General features: G+C 39.7%; 1 protein-coding gene across 1 annotated transcript in view; it reads left to right on the top strand.

The window, feature by feature from the left end:
* Window positions 1-22531, top strand: part of snx7 (sorting nexin 7) — a 41340-nt gene extending 18809 nt beyond the window's left edge. The window contains exons 8-9 of the mRNA XM_035142525.2: window positions 5591-5743; window positions 20262-22531. Coding sequence (XP_034998416.1) covers window positions 5591-5743; window positions 20262-20342 — 234 coding nt within the window. The 3' untranslated portion in view covers window positions 20343-22531. The remainder of the gene's footprint in view (window positions 1-5590; window positions 5744-20261) is intronic.
* Window positions 22532-24810: the final 2279 nt, after the last annotated feature.

Below are 24810 nucleotides of genomic sequence, written 5' to 3'. Positions count from 1 at the left end.
CTATACAAATTAAATTTTATTTATGATTGAAGCAGCGTGTATGAAAATACACCTTCTTTGAAGCAGCAAGGCCACCAGTGTTATTTGTTAAAAAATATATATTTTTATTGACAGAATGACCTGTCAATAAAAATATAAATATATATCCTTTTGCTTCTTAGTTCTTTTGTTGTTGTAATTTGCTGAATCTTTCAGATCTGATCTAAATGTCAATTTCATTTACTTCCTGGGATAGTTTGGTCAAAAGAAGGTGCTGAAGGTGGTCATATCGTATTAATATAAAAAGAAAACTTGTCCGTAGATGAGGTTTTGTCCTTATTTTCTATAAAAATTTAAACCGTAATGCTATGAAAAGAACGCCTCGACCATGATTTTCCCTTAAGACGGGCTAAATGTTTCCGATATGGGGTGGAGCATCATATTAATTCTTTTAAACATTCCACTCCTTTCCATGTCAGCAGATTACATGCCACTACAACTGATGTTCAGTGACATTTATGAGGTAAAAAAGAAAGTTTTATATTAACAGATATTCCAAGTTGATGATATTGGTACTTGCCTATCATGTCCACAAGTTTTCTGGTGCCCACAGTTTGGCCTGTTACCCTGACTGATGTGGCCACTTATAGTAGTTGACGTTCCCTTCACAAGAGTTGAGAACATGGAGAGAAGGATCAGCTCCAATGCGAGAAAATGGTTAGGAGTCTTAAGATGTCCAAGCAACATCTACCTGTATAGACACGGAATCCTCAACCTGCCTACAGTATCTCAAGTCTTGTAGAGGAGTTTAAATGCACCAAGACAAGACTGGAGATGACCCTCTCCGAGTCCGGAGAGACATCCATATGTCACTGACAACAGGACAGAAATAGACACCAAATGAAGCAACTCAACAGGCAAAAGCAGCACCCCAGAATGCTGACATTGTGGGCCACGTTCAGCAGGGAAGAGGAGGTATGGGCGTAGGTCAGAGTAGACCCCTGTGGAACAAGGCATCTCCTGCAGAGCGACGGAAATTGGTTGTCCTGGAAATTCGGGGTCAGGATGAGGCAGCAAGATGTGCAAAGGCTGTCATTCAAGCCAGACAGGGGCAGTGGATGAAATGGGAGAGCACAGAGAAAAGGAAGATCAGCTGGACCTGTGAGGAACGGAAGCAAGCAGGATAAGCTTCCTGCTTAGGGCAACCGATGACGTTCTTCCCTGCCCACTATGCTCAACTCCAGCTGCCCTCAGGCACATCCTTACCTGTTGTAGGTAGGTATACGTGGAGACACAACCAGGTACTCAAATGCCTTGCAGCAACAATTAAAACAAAGAGAACTGCTACCAATGCATAGCCATCCAAAACATCAGACGCAGTTCAAAGGACAACATTTGTCCGTGAGGGGGAACAGGGGCAGAGAGGGCCTTCTCCACTGACCAGGAGTTTCAGGTTGCTCAAAGATCTGGGGGATCCACGGACAAGCCCTGCACCAGAACATAAAAGAAACATCACACACTGCAGAATGCTGCAGCCAATGGCTCTCGATCAGGGGGAAAGATCCCAACTGGGCCCAAAGATGCTAGGGACATGCACCCAGGTCTGATCAACCTGTGGTGGGCCTGCCTTAGGAGTGGGTGTCTTGTGATTAAAAGGCAGAAACACCTGATGGTACACAACTGAAGATATGTCCCTAACATCCGCTGGAGGTCACTAAAATCCGTAGTACATCCGTGACATAGTACTTTATTGTTGTGCAGATTCTATTCATACTGCCACTAAACTATCATTTAACCTTTTTTTCTTCTCTGCATTGGGATGTTATGTATGAGTGGGTAGCCAGTTCCAACCTCAAACCTGTAGCTGCATTATATCAGTGCATTAATATTCATCAGTTGAAATAGTTATGGGACACACCATTGCCCTCTTCACCAATATACTGGCCTTCCAGCTCAATCAATGGGTAGGGATCAGGATTTATTCTTATTTATTTATAAAGCTATTTTACAGTGTCTCAGCTCTTCTTGCTTTCTGTTACTGTGCGTCTTTAAAACGACCTCATTAATACCACTGAGGCAATTACAGCTTTAGTTGCTAATTTAATTAACTGCAATTGTGATTGCATTTAATTCCATGACTTGTATTTCTTCTTTTTGGTTGATTAATGAATTTATTCATCTCATAACATTGTTGTTTTTTACCCAGTTTTACTTGATTTAGCCACATGTTCCTCTTTTTTTTGACATTATTTGTGTCTGTATTTATTTTGCGGCTGTGGCTCAGGAGGTAGAGAGGGTCATCCACTAACTAGAAGGTTGGTGCTTCAATCTCCTGCTCCTCCAGTTTGCATTCCGAAGTGTCTCGCTAATGAATACATATAGTCCTCTAGCTGGCCTAACATGTTTTTTTGCTGATTTAAGGTGTGTCCTCATAGAAAATAGTGAGACACAGCAGTGGGAAGCTGATCAGATAAGTTTGTGAAGTCTGTTCCGTCATAACTGGACGGCACATACCATGACTGAGCAGTCTGAGCGTGAAAACAGAACTGTACTGACCAGTTGAATGAGAATGTGAAATTCAAACAGCACAGAATAAAATCGCTCTCTTCTTCAACATTTATTTGGCCTTTTATTGGAGAGGAAATACTAAGCTTTTTTATGAGTCAACCTTTCCAGAGAGAGAATGTATGCGTCAATGACCCCTTACAGCCAGGAGATGGCAATGTTGCTCTAATTTAGCAGCTCACTGTTAAACCATGTTCCATGCTTGTTTGAATATTATCTGACATGCATGTAGGATGACAAAATGAAAAAAGCAACAGATTTAAAAATGTAATTTGATTTATTTTTGATGAAATGGAGAATCATGATAAATTGTGGTGGAAAGTAATGTTGTTAATGAAACAAGTTTGCCAATTTACATGATTACATAAATTTATATTAAAATCTTGCAGAGAAATATAACCAAAACATAACTAGGATATTTCAAAACCCAAACTGTGATACTTGTGTGCCTGTAAACTCAGCACCGGTCTGTTAACTGTGAAAATAACATTTATTTATTTTCCGTCATATTAATGCATTGATTTACTGTGCGCTTAATGATGAAACCTCTGTCAGATTAGACAGTTGCTGAACCCTTTGGTGTTGAGCTACACTATTGGTGATGCTGCACTTGGTCCATATGTTCCAACTAAAGAATTTTTTACAGAGGAAAAATAATGGAACACACACACACGCACGCGCCTAGATGCACTATGTTATCTGGCCATATAGCCTTTTTGGATCAATATCACTGCAGTAACAAGGAGGCCGCTGAGAAGCCCCCGGCTTGTCTGTCATAATCTGTCTTTGGGGACACATTTAAGAAGAAAGACCAGTTAACTGGGGACAGCTTGTCCACTTGGCACAAAGGCTGTGTCCCCAATTTCATTTTGAATATGTATGAATACTTTAGAGAGAGACAGAGCGTGTATGGGGACGGAATAAAAACGCTCTCACCACTCTAATGTAGTAAAATAACTAAATAGTTTACTGTTTTATAATTGAATTAGTATATTAATGAAGTTAAATCGTGATTAGTATAGTATATTAGTATTTTAATTCATTCGCCCATTAATGATTGAACGCATGGCTCCTCCTGTTCTTTGTGATCTGGTGTGGGTCTCTGGTTCAGTATCTCTTTAATAAAACGTGCTTTATGCTGATTTATGTCGATGCACAGGATCAGTGTGGCTGGCTTGGGATCATTTTATATTCAGGTTAAAACTTGTTTTTAAAAGCAGTATCCATTGCTTTTTATAGCCACTCTGGGGAAGCAGAAGAAAATAAATTATATAACACTCGGCCACGTTCAAAAGCAATTAGTTATAAAAGGTGGAAACACCCTTTTCAGCTGAGAGGAACTGCAGAGTTAGTGACAATTTTCTGTGAGTTCAAACTGTGAACTGGGATTGCTCATGTCGTCATGGATGATAAGTTTTATTCCATTGATATTTTTTCATTAGCAAATTTACTTTTCCATTTGAGGTTTTGTTGAATTGTGTGTATTTGTATTAACTAGTGCAGGGCCCGATCTAAACCTGCCTGTCTGGTATGGTCTGATTTCTTGGCCTTTGTTAATGCACTGGAGCTACTTCAGAATTGTTCCTGGTCATTAGTGAATTCTACAATATACTGTCAAGTTTTTATTGTTAGCGTGCTGGATGTTGTGTGCAGAGCTTTTTATAAACAGTCTGTGGTACAGAGTGATATAAAATGAAACTGTAATTGCTTTATTACTGTTTATGTATAAGTTTGAATGATTTACTGAACTGGTGATATTTGTTCACACATTGCTTGTCAGTTATTTCAGAGGTCTGTTACGCAACCGACACAATCTTCAGAAACGAGTTGGCAACTTTTCAAAATAAAAGCATTGTAATTCTAGTCAGTATAAAGCATTGCAGCAACAAAACGAACGTTATGATTCTACTTTGAAGACAAATTGCCAAACAGGAAAAGATTCTGTGAATGTTGTTGACTTGACAGAGATCCGCGCCTGTGCTGTGTGTCTGTGTGGTGTCAGTCAGATATGTTGCAATAAAAATAATCAAAATATCAAAATGATCTGGTGGTGATTTTGACTCATGGTTGACCCAGTTACGACCACTGCTGTCGTTTATCTAAGGACATAAGAAAAATAAAGGTTCAACTCGGTCCACAGACCGACTGATAGCATGCTGCTCCTCGCCACTCCAACACACTGACTGCTACAGAGTGTTGGTCGCCTGTTTAATCTTTTTTTATTAATATTGAATGTATCACATGTCCAATTGCACCAAACTCTGCCCTTCACTTTCTCTGGCAATTTACAATACACATGCAAAGTGTGATGCTGCTTAGATGAACGGTTTGCAAGATATGCATTCCACAGACCGACAGAGAGAGTTATGTGAAAGTAGTAGGTAGATGGCCATCTAGGAATGGACATAGCATACTTATTTTGGCTGTAAAGAGACTGAGAAGACATGGGGGGGGGGGGTCTGAAAGCAGGCAGGTTGGAGAGCGGGATAGACAAATGTTTATACAGGCAGACACTCGTCAGGTAGATGAAGTGTAGGTTGGATTTGGCTGGTAACTGACAAAGTATTACACAAATTGACAGGCAAAACATCAAAAGCAAAGGGGAGTATGGCCATTAGGTTTGAAGCCCTCTAGGTAAGTAGATTAGTGTTTGTCTTGACGTTAGATTTAACGTTAGGTTTGACTCTGAATTCCACAGCCAAGACTTATTTGGGCAAACAGTGATACCTATGCACAAACCTCATATGAACTGATTTGCTTCAGCTCTCACAAGTCAGTACAAGAACAATCCAAGTATACAAGAGTCAGTGTCTTTCTCTACAGGAGAAAAAAATCACTGATTTGTTTTGACCTAATTCCATAAAACCTTTATATGCATACATTAGTCATTTGAATATGATGCTAAATAAAGCACTAAAAGTTCGCCATAATGATCATCATAATCCTTTTACCTCTTTATCTTCATCTTTTTTGTTTTCTATTTGGCACATCCTGTGATGCATGTTCTCTGAACCTTCAGTCATTGCTCTGTGTGTTTGACCGGCAGCTGCAGGATGAGGTGGATGGTCTGTCCGACCGGATGGAGATGGCTAATGATGCCTTGAAGGGAGACTGGTTCCGCTGGAAGAACAGCATGAGAACTGACCTCAGATCAGCCTTTATTTCCACCGCAGAGAAGAACGTGGACTACTATGAGAAGGTGAGATGGGTTCTATTGATCATCAAAAGGTTTAGAATTAAGTGCATTTTGAGCTAATTACTAATTAAAGAGGACCATCATTAATCTAGGCAACCTCTGTCTTTACTGAGACAGTTTATATACACACAGAGAAGGTGGCAGCATACAAACTCAGCAAGGAGACTCTGATCCAGCTGAGTGGATACATCAAGAGGTCCTCACAGTTCATCAGACATGGGGAATGAAGAAGGAAATAACATTGACTAAATTTAAAGTTAAATAGTAAAATTTCTAAATATTCACTTAATAACTTACTTAAAACTCTAATATTCTGCTATCTGCAGAGAAGTCTTGTTTTAGCAGTGTGTTATGTTTAAAGCTGGATATACACTGTTCAATTTTAGAATTGTTCTTGTTAAGTAAATGGTCTGCAATGAAAAGCCAAAGCTCACGATTTTTGTGGTCACACAATAAGTGGCCTGATCCTCAACTCCTGACCTGACAGCTCACACTGTCTGTCACCTGCTGGCCCCTCTGGACCAGTCTGACTATTGTCCAAGAGGAAGAAGTCAAAGTTTGTTTTCACAGCGCTAACGAGGAAGAGAAGCGCTGTCTTGACCAGATGTGTCATTCGGTGTTTCCCGAAACAGCAAAAAAAAAGACATTTCTCTCTGGGATGTCGGTTGTTATAGGAAGAGGAGAAAACATTGAATAGGCAGGTCTGTTGTTGCCACAACTCAACCACTCGTGCCTCGGTGTTTTCTGTCCAAATGATGCATTGTGACAATCATGTCCTGGTTTCACTTTCACTTTGTTTTGACATTGTGCGCAGACACAGTGAGCAAAAAATGGGCTAGGTTTGGGGAATTGCCTCAAGGCTGTAGTATAAGAGCCTTAAGATGGCAGACCAAAATTTCTGACATGTCAACAATTCCACTGACGTCCATTTGGGAGCGTCTGATAGCTCCTCACTCACCCTTGTATATTTCACAACAAACGACAAAGCTGAAATTTGGTCAGTGCAAGAGCAGGCACTGACAAAGTTTGTGGTTAATACGATTGAAAGTAGGGTTTAGTCAGAAGTACACAGAAGTTTACATGTAATATTACAGTTCAACCATGAGTTCCCTCAGCTGCCAGATAAATCACCATTTAACTTCAGAAATCTGAGATGAGAAGATGTGTTATTTTATCCCGCATGAAGAATCGAAATGTGACATAGGTGGGAAATGCTGTCAGAAAACCTCTTCAGGAACATCAAGAATACAAAGATCCAACCAGTTTAAGATCCTTATTTGTCACAACCAATGTAGAACAATGTAGAATCCATACATTAGTTAAAATCCACCCTGCCTGCTTCCAGGATATTTGCTTTCTTGTTCACCCTTTTACTATGAGGACACTTTACTCAGTGAGCATTGAATATACATTGTTCACAAAATTAGTTTTTGCGAGGAGCTGTGTAACAGCAGAGCATTGGATTCTGGGATTGTTGACAAAAAAGCTGTTTACATTATATAGTCAGGTTTGGGCACCTCTGTTTAGAATACATATTTTGTTGATATTTGCACAAAAGAGAAGTGAATACAACCAGTGCAACTAATAGACCATGAAATGAGCTTCTTCAAATGTTAATGCCATTGGCAGTTTCTACAAGTTTCCTGCCATAAAGGCTTCATATTTTTAAATGGCAACTGCTTTAAAGTCTTTCAGCTCCATCTAATTGGTTTATTCATCTGTGATATTTACACTCGTTTGGGTTGGTCACAGGGTCTAATCAAACTTACTGTAGCTTTTTCACCGAGCAATGAATCTCCTTGTAAATTTGTTCAGACACTGACTGCTCATAATTGTGAAAATCGGCGCACAATTCTTGTATGAAATAACTATTTGGAGGGAGAGGATGTAACCTGAAAGAAGAGCATTGAGATATCAATAGAGGATGGAGGAGAGTAAAACAGAAAGAGAGAGAGAATATGCAAGTTGCCGTGTAGAAGAGACCATCCAGATTAAGGACCAGGCAGCTCAGCAGAGACAGCAGGGAGCTAAATGTTGGGAAAAGAACAATGGAGTGAGCTAGAACGAGAAAGCATTACAGCAGAAGGAGAACGAGACAATGACGTTGTTATGGCAACAGTTGTTTAGTCTATTATAGCTTTTGTTAGTCATGATGTTGTCTAAGAAAGCAGTGCGCCCAGAAATATGCTTCCACTTTTGATGTATTTTGGTCATGGAGACTGGAGCTCAGTCAGCAGAGGGTGGCAGCGATGTGTTTCTCACAGGGATCAGAGGATTTGAAGGTTTGATACATGGCTGTTCTTTTGAAGTGCTCCTATAAATGACTCAGCAGATTGTAAAGATCTTGGTTGAGGTCAGATAATGGTTGGTAGCTAGGGGATTACGCATTTGAAAATTAACTAATAAATACCTAACATTGAAACATTATAGAAAAGAAAAACTAGTGTGCTTAACTTCGTGCCAAAGATTGTGTTTTGTCCGTTCTTCCTTCAACACGACAATGTCTTAATGCACAAAGCCAGCTGCATAGAGGAATGGCTCCTCACTTTGCTGTGGGAAAACTTAGCCTCGAAGGTGAGCTTCATTACCCAACATCAGTGTTGGACCTCACACATGATCTTGTGTCTGAAGAGTGGAGCCTGCTGTAGCTGCAGACTAATGCTGGAATGCCCGGGCATAGATTTAGTTTGAGTTACTATGTACTTTAGACTATTTTGTCTTAGAAAAGTTAGATGTTTTATCAAAGCTGAAGAAAACATTAATGTTCCAGAAAGGGGAACTAAACAGGGTGTTGCTAAAAATCTGATTTCTCCCTGCTATTGTTATTTCTGAAGAAGATGTTATTTGATGTGACAATAGTGTTAGTGTGTGCGTGCGTGCGTGCTTGTGTGCATGTGTTGGTGCATGCATGCGTGTGTGTCTGTGATTGTCCTTGTCATATTTGGGCTTTCTCTCCAGTGTCTCTGTCTGCAGGGGCAGGCCAACTCTGCTGGCCTCTCCCTGCAGCAGGAATGACAAAAACACTCATCACCCAGCACACTGCCCCGCAGCAACCAAATGCAATACATCAAATGAGTGCTGGTGTGTGTGTACTTGTATTCATATCTTTGTGAAGACCATTTTGAGTAGAGACCTTATGGAGTGAGGACATTTTGGGTAATTGAGGACATTTTAGCCAAGGGCTGTTAGAGGTTTAAGATTTGGTTTTAGGGTTAGGTTTAGAATTAGATTCAAGCTAGGGTTTATCTAAGGTTTAGGGTTATGTATTTAGTTGTGATGGTTAATGCACGAGGGAATGCATTATGCCAATGACTGTCCTCACTAAGATGGAAGTGCAGGACTGTGTGTGTGGGAATGTGGAAAGTGTATAGAAGCCGCCAAAGGGGTGTGCCCTTTGGCCACTGAATATGAAGGCATTTTTAATATAGTCAGTAAAAGTATTTGTTAAAAAGGGAGCCTTAAAACCGTGATTTTGCCTGAATAATGCATACAGCCATGGATATAATAATAATAATGGGAAATGAGACTGGCTGCTTTGTACTTGAGTTATACCACATATATTAATTCCTACGTTTGAATTTTTGAAAAATGAAGCCTCAAAGGTTCTTCACCTACACATCACTTTTTAAAAGTTTTTGATGAAAAGGCAGGAAGTCCAATAGCACACAATTGGGGCTGGGTGATATGTCTTCAAATCAGTATCACGATTATTTAAAGCTTACCTCGTTTATGATTAATGAACGATTATTTGATGATGAGGGCTGCATCGTGGTCTTCGCCGGTTTGGCTTTTGCCAGGTGTCTGATCACTATTTGCTTCTCTGTGATGCAAAATACGTGTTTGTGCTCTTGTTTAAGCAGATGTTTGTGTATTATTTGAGCCTCCTTGTATGTTCGGCAAACGTTATACATGAAGTTATTTCTTTCTTTATGTAAAAAACATTTATGTGCGTTTGTCCAAGTGTGTTAGCTCAGTAGTCGGTTTATTTAATCTTTGCGGGGTGATGAACGTGTTTATTTGCACATATAGCGGGGGATTCTATCACGAGCGGTCTGTCTACTGCGGTCAGCTGTGTATGACTCCCAGGTGAGAGCCCGTCACAGCCCGGCAGGACAGACGCTGCACGGTGCGAGCAGGATGCACATTTCTCCTTTCTCTGGTATTAATGCCTTTCTTCGTCATCTATCTGTGATATGAAAACATTAGATTTCCACACAGTCAGAGAAAGTTAAAGTATGTGTCCTGCTCATATAGTTCCGTTATAAAATCCAGCACAGCGTCACTCCTGCAGCTGCTGACAGCACAGGTGAAACATGTGACACATACACAGGCTGATACAGGAGTTTAATGAATCAGAATCAGAATCACAATTCTTTTACTAGCCAAGTATATTTTCACATACAGGAAATTGACTTGGTGTGGTTGGTGCATCGGACATAAAAACAACAATATATATATATATATAAGTAGAAAACAATATATATAAGTAGAAAACAATATACATAAGTATGTGGCGCTGAATTGAAAAAAAGTAACAACTTCACAGTAATAATGGACATTTAGTGACAAAATTCTGAGTAGGATTCAGTCCTGCAGTGTTTATTTGCATATAGAGCAGGAAAGAGAAATCAAATCATAATTGGTCACTTGGATCACCCAAGACGCATGTTATTCAGAGGTAAACAGGGCCAAAGACCCTGTGATCTGTATCGGTATCGGCCAATACTACTTCAAACGATAGACGATCGACCGCAAATATCCTGAACACCGGAACACCCTTAATTTATCGTTCTGGTCACTTTAACCCTGATGTCCTGGCTGTGCGAGTCACATTACGTCTTGAGTTTTTTGTTTAAACAGCCTTCATGCAAAAATGTTGGAGTTTTTTTCAATGTGTTTAAATACTCTCTCATAAACTCGAGAGCGAATCAAACTTCAATAATGTTCAGATCCTAATAACTTTGGACTAATTAGTGTTGGTGTTAATTAGGTACATGTAAAGTGAGCGCAGGGTGGACATGCGGCAGGGTAATACAGCATGGAATCTAGCAGAAACCACTTTTTGAGTGTATGCATTGGGGAAAGTATTAACAGAATTAACCGACATGAGCAAAATTACGTCGGTTAGAGATTGTTAATGTCTGTTTCGGTACATTTTTGGTTAATTGCCCTGCGCTAGCACACATAGCTGCTCTTTAAGCTCTGCTTTTGAGACATGTATGAGTAAAATACAACAATACGTTGTATGCAAAGGTCGTTAAAAGGAAAATGGAATACCAAATCCTCAACTGCTCGTTTATTTCAACAGTGGCTGGTTGAATTGACTGTAAGCTAATCCGTTCAGTGACTGTCCAGAGAAGGCTTAGCATAAGAGTTAGGCAGTACAATAACTGGGTGAGGCAGGTCTGTCAAGCTTTGGATTTGTCCACATATTGAAGCTGGGTGCATGGGGCTGAGGAAGGCAGGATCCTCAGTATACCAAGACTTTTAAGCACTGTGACACTTGTGCTGGTTGTGGCAGAGCTGGGTATTTGTCGATGTCTTCATTGCAGAATGAGGTGCAGCGCGCGCGCACACACACACACACACACACACACACACACACACAAGTCAAAAACTGCGAAGGCAGAGATGGAGGGATTGAAAGTTATGATGGTGCTAGCAAACAGCAGACCATATTCTATATAATTTGGAGTGGTATTTGTGTCTTAATACTTCTAAGTCCCTTATTGACTCTACTTTTAGCTCTGCTTTAGCCTCTTGCAAATTCTGAGAAGCTGCAAAATGCTCCGCTATGTTCATCAGTTGATTTGATGTTTGGTGCTGACGATGTATCAAAGCTCTTTTCTCAGCTGCTGCTGCTGCTGGAAACAAGGTTAAGTGCAGAAAGACAGAAGAAGAATAAGTGAGAACAAAGGCTAAAAAGTTGTTTCATCATTCTATTTTGTGCACGTTTGTGTGTAAATGTAAGATGAAGGTTGGTTGAATTTATCATTTCGAGCTTTAGTGTTGTCGTGCCTGGTCCTGTCTTGTTTGTGTATGGGCTATTAGTGAATAGTAAAATCAACACTCAGTGACTCTTCCCATAGCTACTTGGAAACCTCACCTCTTACTCTTATTGTGTGCATCTTTGATGAAGCAGAGCTGAAAGACCAGCTTGTCTTGAAAACATCTTGAAGAGTTGGCAGGATCCATTGTACACAATGAATGTCCCTCAACAGTACATCGAAATAATACAGCTCAGCCACTCATTTATCTTGTTAGCACTGTGTTCTTTATTATTTATTAAGCGGCAGTGGCCTCTCCAAGATAATTGCTGTGACAGAAGACAGGGACACCATTACAATACATGAGGTGATTAAGCAAACTCAACAGTAAATATCAACAGGCACAACATGTACTTTCTATGTTTTGGCATTGCCCTTGTAACCCAACCCTGTTTTCTTGTGTTTTCTTTTGTTGCAGTCTTCAGCAATCATTTGTTTTATGATTTGAGCTAACATTCCCTAAATTTTATAATGGACTGCAGTGACACTGGCTAAGAGCTATGATAAAGTCAGCACTTCTGAATTTTATATGCCTCTCTAGAAAGATGTTTTATATTAATTTATTTATTACAAAAAATGCTCACAGCTTTTTATTTTTAATGTTATACCCTTAGTCTTTAAGTTTTGGGCATTGGTTTTGATTTTATGAATATCATTGAAGTTTAACTTGTTGAAGGCATTTCTCACTTCGTAAAACAGAAAGATAATGTTTAAACCTCATTATTAGCATCCCTGTTTACTTGCCTCCTATTTTCACATCAGTGGAACAACATGAAATGTGTCTGTATTGTTGTGAATATTTTTTTTACACATTTCAGACTTTGAAAACCCTCTAAGTCAATACTTGGTGGTTACAAGTGATAACCACATCAAATAAATGTAATCTTTGTGATTAATTTGGCAGAACTCCTGGATTCCAAGCTACTCAGCAAACCAACTGCAGTGATTTTAAAATCAGTTTGACACAAATGTTTTCCATACGTTCCATAGATACATTGAGATCAAACAATAACTCGTGGTGCCCTCGTGACAATGATCCAAAAGAATAAGATAACTCATTCCCATTTGCTGATATTGGTATTCAGATGCAGATGTGGGCTATTGTAGCCGTGGGGCCTGTGAATGATTTATTGGAGCGGAGCACAGAGAGATGGCCTATGAGAATCTAATAAGACACCTGCACCTAGGAGGGTTTTATACCACCTAGTTTGGGTGGAAGGGAAATAGAGAGGGAGGATGAATGAGCGCACAAAGAAACTAGATTGGGTGAGGAGTGTTGTGGAGGGTGGGGGAGAATGAACGACTTTTAAAAACACAAAAAGCAAGATGGAGGAAGTAAGAGAATTTGAATATCGATTAAGATTAACCTAGGAAATAATCGCACATTAGTGTATAATGAAAATGGTTATCTGCAGCCCTTTTGTCAGCTAAAAACTTGACATCTTAAGGGATTTAAACATTTGAACACCACCAAATCATCCCTTTAACTGTCAAGTCCTCCTGACAGGTATTCTCATATGACATGCTTGTAGCATTAACGCTGAGTGACAGAGGAGCAGGAAGGGGACGGTTGGTATGAAGTGGATAGCAGGACAAACTTACCCGTACCTTAGATAACCACTTTCGTTCTGTTGTTGCTCGGGCTCTCTGTCACATCACATTAGATATGAATTGAAACAATGGGTTCACCCATTTCCCTGACTGTAGCTTGTCCATGAATCATTTGATCAGATCACCCTGACAAAGGCTTCAAACCCTTTAACCAAACTGCACTGCTTTTGTATCTCGTCATTCAAAAGATACAAAACAAAAAATCTCACATTGAGTTCACTTGTGAACAGGAAGAGGATGGCAAGCTGCTGTTCCCAGGCACCTGTGTTCATGTGAAGTCTACAGTGACATCAGTAAAGCAAACTCACACAGACCAATATCTCAGTGTTATTTCTAACCTCCACTTACACCAGTCAGTGGTGAGAAGTGTCGTACATAGATCATGTATTCCTCTTGTTAAGGGGATAAAGAGAGGGAGGCGCAAAAGATCCTGAGGGCACTCAGCAGTGTACTGTTCATATGTGGGTGATCAGATTATAAGTGGACTTCTTTTCAGTCTGTCATTTCTCACAGACATTAGACTGCATCTCCTCATGTGTCTTTGAGTGACCACTTGTCATCAGCTCTCACTTCAATTATATTTTATTGGTATAGCACAAAATCGTAATATACAGTATTTCAAGGCACTTAACATAGAAGGTCAGGGCCTTAAAATTATACAGTGCATCAATTTGCTGGTCAAAGCTCTTCAAGATTTCACTCATTTTAAATAGTAATGGGGAAAAAAACTGAAAACCAATATGTGGCAGTCAATGTTGATATTGTTGCGGGGCACCACAAATAAATCAGTGCTTGTGAAACAGTGAGAAGTGTACACATATTTTAAAATATAAAACTTTGGTGAGCCAGAGTATGTCATTGAGGTGGTTCTTAGAATTAAAAGAGATCAGCAGCTGGATTTATGCTGTATCACCAGTAACACAGGTGGTAACTGGACTGTCATGGTGACAAGAGAGCTAAACTAAAAGGTGGAGCTCTTGATTTACAAGTCAATCAACTGTAAACATGCTCATCATTTTTTATTATATATATATATGCATGTGGATGTTCAGAACAAGTGGAATACCTTGCAGAGACGGCCGCCTGTGTGATAAATCAGATGATCGATGGACCTAGCATAAAGACCCAGTAATTACAGTAAAATGTTTTCTACGACTTTGTGTGTGTGTGTGTGTGTGTGTGTGTGTGTGTGTGTGTGTGTGTGTGTGTGTGTGTGTGTGTGTGTGTGTGTGTGTGTGTGTGTGTGTGTGTGTGTGTGTGTGTGTGTGTGTGTGTGTGTGTGTGTGTGTGTGTGTGTGTGTGTTAATGCTCAGGCTTGCTATGTGCTTCCACTGTTTTGTTGCCCTCGAGACACTTTTCTTCACTGTATTAAATGATGTATAAGAAGATCTTAATGATTATTAAGTGGCACTGCACCAGTTTATTTTAAACTGAAAACGGCACTTTCTGTTTCCATGGTAACCATATTTTCTTTAGAATTAAGACCAATGACTGTATATGAAGATGAATCACGAATGACGTCACAACTTCCGCCCACTGTACAAAAACAAGTCATTACGCTTCGTCATTTTAGTTGTGCAGACTACAAAGTGTAGTTTGATATTTTAGTTTAGCTCATGGCCCATCTGCTAACCTGGAGGGGGCGGGGGTGTCGTCCATCACAACCCAACCCTTTGATGCCACTGATGACATTAGATAAAGCCATGCCCCAGCTTGACAAGTGCTTCTAAAGACTACAATAACAAGCAGATATTCAACCCACTCAGTTAATATATCTGAGAACCCAAGAACATTATAGATCTGAATTTGAAAAGGATGTAATAATTTGAGAGACAGCATAATTTCATGTTAGCCGCTGCACTGATAAAACATTTTTTATATTTAATATTGGAGTGATGGGAAAAGCAACCAAATAAGCTTTCTAAAATCACCATGACTGGCAAAGGTAGTCTTGGCAGTATTACCATGGTGACCTCTGCTAGACAATGGGATTGATAGAAATGTGAGGATGTTCGTTATATTTCAAGATTATTTGACTTTCCTCATAAAGTTGGAATATCTGTTGAAGCCCTGTACTGGACAGCTGTTACAGTATAATGCAGCATTTGATCACAAATAAAGTATCTCCGATTTTGGAGGCTTATAACAACTGACAGCTTGACTGAAATGTAAATTGTAATTAGTTTAGTCTGTATTTTTGTTTTTTTTTGCTGAGTTGTAAGACTCACACTAGCTAACGTGACTGATTTGTGCAAGTGCTGAAGAGGCTAACTGGAACACCTCAACTGAAATTATGCTTGTCCAGACAGCACTAAGACAAACAGGCACAGGGATCGTTTAGCTGCATTAAAGAGGCAGTTTCTTTTGTAGTTATGGGTACAACTTCTTACCAAAATTGAATCTAATGATCAGATTTGTTGAAGCACAGGCTCTGACAACGATTACCTTTTTAGAAGGTTTGCACATTTCTCTCCCAGTGCGCCGACCCATGAAATCCTTCTCTGCACAGAACCACTCAGATGTATCTTCAGAGAGCATAAGTTGACCGTGAGTCATTTTCACCTGCTGTGAGAGGGTCGATGCCCTGCTGTTTCCAAGTGATGTTACTGCCTTGGATCAAATGGCCTGCGATTCTAGCATGCTTGGGGCCAATTTTGTTCACCTTTATAGTTTTACATCATATAATCTACAACCGATTGGATACTTTCTTATACATGGACCTGAGTTCAGAAGAGAGTTCTACCGTCTGAGACCACTTTCCCATACACTTGAATAGGAATATACAGTATATGGGCCTGAGTACAAAATGACAGAGTCACACTGAGTGTTGTTGTTCTAGAGGCTTGTCCCTGTAGAGGGAGTTATTGTCTCTCCACAGTCGCCGAGTGTTAGCTCATTGTGGGAACTGTTGGGTTTCTCTGTAATACTGTAAGGTTGTGACCTTACTATATAAAGGGTCTTGAGATAAGGTATATTGTGATTAGGCGCTATACAAATGAACACTAATTGAACTGAATTAGTAGAATGCTCACCAGAAAGAGCAGTGCAGTGAATTTGCCAAATACTGAAAAATATGTAACAAACTTTATTTTGAGCATACGCCAAGGGATTGAACAGTTAGTATTTGACTGTGTGTAAAAAGACTCCAACCAATCAGAAGCTTCAGTACAAGACCATTCATTATTCTACTGTGTTACCTGGAAGTGAATCAATCCTATTTCCCTGTCCAACTCTTTTTGTTGTTGTCAGATTAATGTGCCACACTTTCCTTGTGTCTTGGCTTTCTCTGTAGCTTTCCATAAAGAAGACTGTGCTGAGTCAACAGCCTGTTAAATCCAGGCTCCATGGACAGATTTAGTTCTCCGCTGGAAAATCTAAATCTGCTTTGTTAGAAACACCCTCCGTCTGTGCTGCCAAAAGCACCACTTCTTAGAATTTAAAGTTATGCTGCGACGGAAAGAATTGTTACTAACTTTTAATCACATTATTTTGTAGATAAGCAGTTTCTATCCATTATTTTGAACATTATCTGCACCGCTAGAAATTGAAATGTGCCCTGAAAGGCTTCTTATGAGAACTTCCAAGTGTAGTGCTACACTCGGTAACAGAGGTATTGTTAGTCTGTTTTGTCATCTCAATTGCAATTGCCGGTGTGAAATGAATACGTATTTCCAGCACTTGAAATAACTTGTTTCTTCTCTTACAACAATTCCGTTGACAGACAAACATTTCAGTGCAGAAACTTTTTAGAGTTTAGAATTCTAGAGCAGTGTGGACTTGAGAGCAACATGTTAAAAAATGTGCGGTCCGTCGCCAACCAGAAGGTCTGTGGTTCGATACCAATCTTCCATCTGCATGTTGAAGTTTCCTTGGGCAAGATACTGAACCCCAGATTGCCCCTCATAGAAACAAATTGCTGCCCATAGATGCACTGTATGAAAGTATTGGTGAATGGGTGAATGGCAAAAACTGTACTGTAAAGAGGTTTGAGTAGTCAAGACTAGAAAAGTGCAATATAAATACAGACCTTAAGATCAAATCCTGCTGCTGCAGTTGTGATTGTTTGTAGGGAAGTGGAACCTGTGGAGATCATGAGAACCATAAAAACCTGACTGATGATTCTGTGTATATCACATTAGAGATGTGAAGGAATGCTCCATTGTCAGGTCAGCATACATTTATCATTAGCTAACTTGAATTCTAGGTTAAATGTTAAAAGAGTTTGTTCTTCCTACTTTCTTCATTGTTACCCTACGGATAGAGCAGGGCCGAGCTCTACCTGCGTGAATGAGCACAGTGAAAGCAGCATCTCCAGAGTTCATGCAGAATTTTACATTGCTACCAAGGATGTTTAAAACTTAACAGGTGTTTGCAATGGGCCACCAAAGATTTGTCCTGGTGCTGCAGTGAGTCTTGCTCTGACAGATGGTCAATGTGAGAAACGGTGAGAGAAACAGCATGGAAAACCATTAAACACCAAAATAGAGGCTTCATTTGGTTTTAAAAAATGTTAGTATCAATATAAATTTGCGGTGGAACAAATGTAGTATATAGTGTGTATGTGTATCTATATACAGCATATATATATATAGTATATACATTTTCATTCTAGGCCTGACACTGTCTTACCTCTCCCTCCATTTCCCCGGAGGTGTTTACTTTTAATAAAGCCAAATGTCACCAGTGACATTTCTGCCTCCTCTTCATTTCTATGACCAAAACTCCAGCCTGCACTTCCACAGTGCCACCAAGGTTCTGTGGATGCTATTGAGAGAAATTGGCTGTTAAATAGAGAGCTGACGGGCCAAGGATCTGACTTATTGCAACCTCTAAACGAACTGCTATTACCTTGGAAAAACTGACTGCACTATTGATGTGTGCTGACAGAGTGGAACCCAAGTTCTTAGATTGGCTTTTCAGTGTGTCTGTGCTCTAGGTGAGTGCTTGTCATTTTCACTTTCTGTTTGCATGGCTTCCTGCCTCTCCTGTTATCTAGATAACGGCTTCTTTGCAATAAACGTGATTTGCTTTGTCAAGTTGTCTGCCACACATCGACAAATACACACATGCAAACACACACAATGGCACTCAATGCCTCCGTCAGTGCAATAATGTGCTTTCACTGCTGTTACGGCAATGGAGTGAGAGATACTAAGGAGAGGCTGATTAAAAGAGAACTTGGAGAGAAGGAGTGGGGTAGTCGTGTGAGAACCTTCCTCAGACTGTGACAGAACCCTGATGATACTTTGCCTGGTCCCAGCTGCTCCCCAGCATCATCAGGCTACTTCACAAATTCTCCTTTTAAACAACTTATCTGTTTCTTAGCTATTAGTTTGCTGACTGCAAAAACACTTCTGTTTAATATTGTCCCAGTCAGAATGTGGTCTTGTGAAAAGTGCTTGTTGGACACTGCTTGTTTAAATCATCCAGTTAAGCTGCATGTTTCCAGCTGTAATGTTGCTGCAGAATTGCCTTTTGTCTCATTGCAGACAAGGTACACTGGTTTTTCTTTTACCTCAAGAAAGCCCCAAATGTTTATTTCTCTTGTAAAGCACGACATACTTGATCTATTTTTCTTTTCTTGAGAGTTCCCGCGATGCTTGTCAGCAATGTCACATATCTGCTATTTTCATGTTGCATTCCCTCTCGGATCATTGTGTCGACGACGATCTGACAGGCATAGAGCGGTAAAGGACCACCTCGGAGGACATGTTTATCTTTGAAATGAATGGCTGTCATGAGATTTCTTTTTTTATGTCTGAGTTGCTTTTTTACATTTATGACTTGCCTTGGGAGCTGGTTCAAGCTGCATATACTCTACTGCGATTCCCCACCTGTGACTTTAATTTATATTTTTATTCTCTTATGTAAGATGTAAGATCATGCCTTGAATAGACTGGACAAAAAAGACATCTTGTACAGCAATACAGACTTGTACCATGGAATTTATTTCTGCCACACTTTTAATTGACTAAATGAACAGCCAATATACTGTACATGAAATAAGATGCAAGCCCACACTGCAGTTTTACAACTTCAGACTGTCTGACTGATCAGAGGAAAGCCCTGCACACAAGGGGAACCACCATGATTACCAAATGATTTGTGTCACTCAAGCGTTATTTGTCTGTATTTATAATTTGTACATTTTCATAGCATTCACCTTTCATACAGTTAAATACAATTTAAAGTGTTTCACAGATGAGTAAAACAAGATTTGCTAATGCGTATACATCAATACTGAACGCTTATTTTAAGATTGCAAACAAACAGCAAGCATTGAAGTCGGGATAATGTTATTTTCTATTTCAGCACATCATAATGTGCATAGAATGTCTTAAGTTGAGTTAGGTTCAGGGTTAGGGGTTAGCTAACCCTAACCCCCCTTAGGTTGAGATGAGTTCTTTTTGAGAGACAGAGTTTGGCCTATGTGCTCTGGAGGTTTGCAGTTTTGCTGTTGTCAACTTTATCAACAGAGCTGAGAATGTAATGTAATGAGTCCTGTAAGTCTGAGTAGTTTTTTTAGATGATTACATTGGGATGATGATATTGAATAGAGAAGTGCAAAAACATTGGATTCTCAGCCTCTGAAATGTTTTTCATCGATATGTGTAAAAGTCTCCGAATGATTCAAACTAAATAGGTCGAAAGGACGTGTCATCACAACAAGTTTAAGGCTAAAGTTTATGCAGATTCCTGTTTTTCTTTTTTAGAAATCTATGAACATTTTTCAGAAGCAGCCCCAGCAATCACTTTCTGCTGACAAGCACTTAATCTCAATCATATTCAGGACCTCAGCTTTAAAATGTACAGTATATTATGATAATGATGCTGATGGGGATGTGTCTTCTCTTCTCTTTCAGTGCCTGGCTGTGTGGGAGTCATTCCTCCTGTCGCAGAGAGTGGAACCTAGTGAGCAGCGAGATGGGGAAGATGTTTCCTAAAGTGTGGAAGAAAATCTAGTTCCTGTCCTGTTTATCCACCAGAACCTCCAAAGTACAGACTTTGAACCAATGTCCACTTATGCAAATATGCATCATGTACGAAACAAGCACTCTCTCTCTCTTTCTCTCTCTCTCTTTCTCTCTGGCCAAAGAGTTAAATCCTAGTTTAACCATTCCAGTGATAATTGGACATCACGAAAAAAACAAAAAATACACACTGTGATCTAAAGTACCAAACATATTCCTGTTTACAATGTGTATGGCCAAAAATTAAAAGAAGACTCTTGGCTCTTCTGACTCCACTTTGCTGTGTTTGTGGTGATGCATCTTTGATACAAACTACAAACAACATAGTGCCACTTTGAAACATTTCCCTCCAATGTGGAAGATGAAGAACTGTGTCTCATTGATGTCTCCTTTCTTCTGCTTCTTTTTTGGGCACAAGCCAAAAGATCTGAACGTGAAATTAAGAAGTCCCGCTCTCAACCTAAAAGAGCGTGCTTTAGGTAAACTATGGTGCAAGTTCCATCACAGAAGAGTCTAAAAGTTCCAAAGTAATGTGAAATGTGTGGGTTTGAAAACCATAGATAGAAGTGAGGCTGTTTGAAGTATGAATAAACAGAATGTGAGTTCAACAATATAATTTACCATTATGTTACATTGGTTGGGTTGAAATTTTAAGTTTGTGCTCATTTGTTCAAACTTGGTTTTAATGACGAATTGACAGCACTAATGTACTCATTCTAAAATCCAGGCTTCAAAAGAAAGCCCCAATAATTGTGACACAGCTATTGATACAATTGTACTGCATCAATAATACCAATGAAACCGAACCACGTGACTGATCATGATCTTTCTAACAATATTATAGCATTTGTTTTAGACACAACCACCGTTTTTTCTTAAAGTCTTAAACGGGTTACTCTCATGGAGTTAGTAGCATAGTTCCAGGGGACTTGTCTGTGTTCTCGATCTTGGGAACCACAACTTCATTCAATGTCCCCTTTTCTTGATTTTTCACCATTGATGTTTTTGTCTGTGAACTGTTCTCCAGACAGTAGCTTCATTAAACCAGAATTCTGTGCGTCTTTGAAACTTGATTCTAGCGAGACTCACGGCGTATAGACGCATCACATGTCAAGATCAGACAGCATTGTATCGGTCCAACCTGACAGACTGTCAAGGATGAAAATGAGCGTCAGACATGGCAGTTTGTCATTTTATCCAGTGCGGAGTGTCACAGTGGAAAACAGTCAACGCAGCATGAGAGACAAGGCACGACAACCTAACAAAAAACCAGCATGTCAGAATTTCCTACCTTTTCAAATTATTTTGACAACCCCTATGACAGTTTCTATGACATCAACCAACAGGTGGAATAATGTGACAGCCTTACACGTGTCCCCATGTGTTTGCGCTGGAAAACCACTAATAGAAACTACTGGAGATGGAAAAACTGCACAGGGATATAGTCTGGGTGTGCAAGTGCTTATGTTTGTACTGCACGGCATGTGTTCACATACTGTATGTTGGCCCAAACAGTCTTGCCGACATGTGCAGATGACAGTATCTACATCACACAGACCCTCACTGCCATGCAGAGGCAGGAGATTTGAGTTTGGTTAGTGTTCTACGTGAAGTCTGCCATGTCTTTCATCCACAGCAACTATTTAGCATCCCATAATCTGCCACAGTGACCAAGTAAAATCAAACCTTCAATGAACACGCTGGTCAGTGACTGAATGGTCTTGGGCTGTTATGTGGGTTTTTCAATTATCATGGCCTCTGAAGCGGATCCAGCCAGTGCAGATTCATGCACCAAAAGATAAAACACATCACTTGTAGTGCAGGTGACATCAGTTACTCTTCCTTTTAGGTTAACATGTGAGATCAGAATGGTATAAATAACACACAGTACTACTGATCTGCTCCATTCTAACAGAAGCTGTAAGTGCCTAATGAAATTCTTACATGAATGTTTGCTTGTTTGTGCCAATTGAGATTTCACGTTTACATGTCTGATGAAGACTGTGGCTTTTTGCAATGTCGTTGTAATAGAATGATCTGTTTTATACTTTTATTTTTGTCTTATCTCTTTTTCTCTCACTCTTCTTTTGCTTTTATCATCGAATATGTGAAAAAGTATTTTATGAGATGTTGACATAATAATAAAGACTGATCACACCCTGTGTTTGTAGACTGTATCAGCATGGATTTGATGTGAAAAACAAAGATGAATAATGTCTTTCCCAGGTATTTTGTCTTTTAGTTGGCGGTGAATAATCCCAAATGAAGCAGCTCGTCATTATACCTCAGTGATGACAGAATATTGATTGAAACGTCTGGAAAGAAAATGTCTTTGGAGAACATGTCATGATTATCGCTTCAGGGCTGAACTGAACGACTGCTTATCTTCTAAAACAGGTTTAAGCTGTTGAAACAAATCACTCTGCTTTGACTTCTGCAGCACTGACAAAGTGAGGATTTATTATTATTAGTTATCAGGTACCAAGGAACATTGTGCTCAACCCATTTCCACAACTGCAATCCCCCAAAAAAACAGTATTGCTAAGAGGAAAACAAAATCGTTTTGATGTAGTTTTGCTCAGAGGGGATAGATGTGTGAATGCAACGCTTCAGTAAGACATGGCATACAAAGAGCCTTGTCTCCATGTTTCTGGTCGTGTAATTAATGATTAATAGATGTGAAGAACATGTACAAACAAATCTCTAAAGGCACAGACACAATGAAGGATGATTGAGCAAACCATAAATATGGTTTGGTCATGAAAATGGGTGAGTTGTTGAGTGGGCAGATAAAACAATGTTGTGTGATTTGTAAAGATTCTTCAGATCGTATTACTGCACAATGATGTCACTCAAAAGAAATACTGATAAATAAGCAGCTTTACCTGATGTTGGCTCATCTTTTGGCCTTTTCATCATATGTCACTGCATATAGGCCCATTAGTGTAAAACAACACATGGATCTGCAAACTGTAAAGCACAAGGAGTATTGAACCTAATGTGAGGGTGATGTATAAGGCTTCTGCCACTTAAACAATTAGCACATGTAGCCATAACACTATTCACAAACCTGCAAACTTTGCCAAATTTCCCTGGACTGGAACGGGCCTGTAAGTGATGCCAGAGACGATGATCTTTGTGTGAGGATCTCAGACTGGCTGCAGCAGGTTGAGGTGGTGCAGGTGCTTCCTTAATGCTGCGATGATGTGCAGCTGACCACAGTGCCCCAGACCGTGGCTGTGTGGAAAAAACATTTGTATAGTGAGAAAATCACTATCATATCAAAATCATATTGTAGCTATAGATGAGAAAAATACAAGAAACAACACTCTTAATAAATTAGCTCCTCGTATTTTGTGAAAATACATAACCCTCTCTCAGCTAAGTTGTAAACGTTAAATGGGAGAATACATAATAATCAATGCAGTCCAACCCCACGCCCAAGCTATTGGAAAAGAGCTTGTCTTCATTCATCACAGTGTGGACACAAGAAGCAAACAGCTTGGGTGCACTCAAGTCTGTAATCAAAAATCCACCCTGGACCCGGAGGTTTTAGCCAACTACAAACTGATATTCAATCTCCCCTTCCTGTCTAAAATCCTTGAAAAGGTTGTAGCCAATCAGCTGTGTGAGTTTCTCCAGGAAAGTAATTTATATGAAGACTTTCAGTCAGGGTTTAGAGCCAATCACAGCACAGAGACAGCCCTGGCAAAAGTCACTAATGACCTTCTAATAGCTTCAGATCAGGGGTTTGTGTCTGTCCTCGTTCTGTTAGATCTTAGTGCAGCATGCAACACTATTGACCATCACATTTTATTACAGAGACTAGAACAGTTAATTAGCATTAAAGGAACCGCCCTAAACTGGTTTAAATCCTATTTTTCAAATCGATTCCAATTTGTGCAAATTAATGATGATTTATCTGTGCGCACCAAAGTTAACCACGGTGTTCCACAGGGCTCTGTGCTCGGCCCAATTTTATTCTCATAACATATGCTTCCACTAGGAAACATTATCAGGACACACTCTGTTAATTTCCACTGCAATGCGGATGACACCCACTTATACTTGTCAATAAAACCAGAACAGTGTAATCAATTAACTAAACTCCAAGCATGTCTCAAGGACATAAAGACCTGGATGACCCGCAATTTTCTCTTATTAAACTCAGATAAGACAGAGGTTCTAATACTTGGCCCTAAACACCTTAGAGATACATTATCTAATGATATAGCTGCGCTAGACGACATTGCCCTTGAACAGTCAGGAACTTGGGAGTGATCTTCAATCCCGATTTATCCTTTAATTCTCACTTAAAACTAATTTATTTTCTTGCGTAACATCTAAAAAATCAGACATGTCCTTTCTCAAAAAGATGCAGAAACACTAGTCCACGCCTTTGTTACATCCAGACTTGATTATTGTAATTCTTTATTATCAG

The sequence above is a fragment of the Hippoglossus stenolepis genome, chromosome 19, assembly GCF_022539355.2.
Source record: "Hippoglossus stenolepis isolate QCI-W04-F060 chromosome 19, HSTE1.2, whole genome shotgun sequence".
In the NCBI taxonomy this organism is placed as follows: Eukaryota; Metazoa; Chordata; class Actinopteri; order Pleuronectiformes; family Pleuronectidae; genus Hippoglossus; species Hippoglossus stenolepis.
This window is presented reverse-complemented; position numbering and strand designations above follow the sequence as displayed.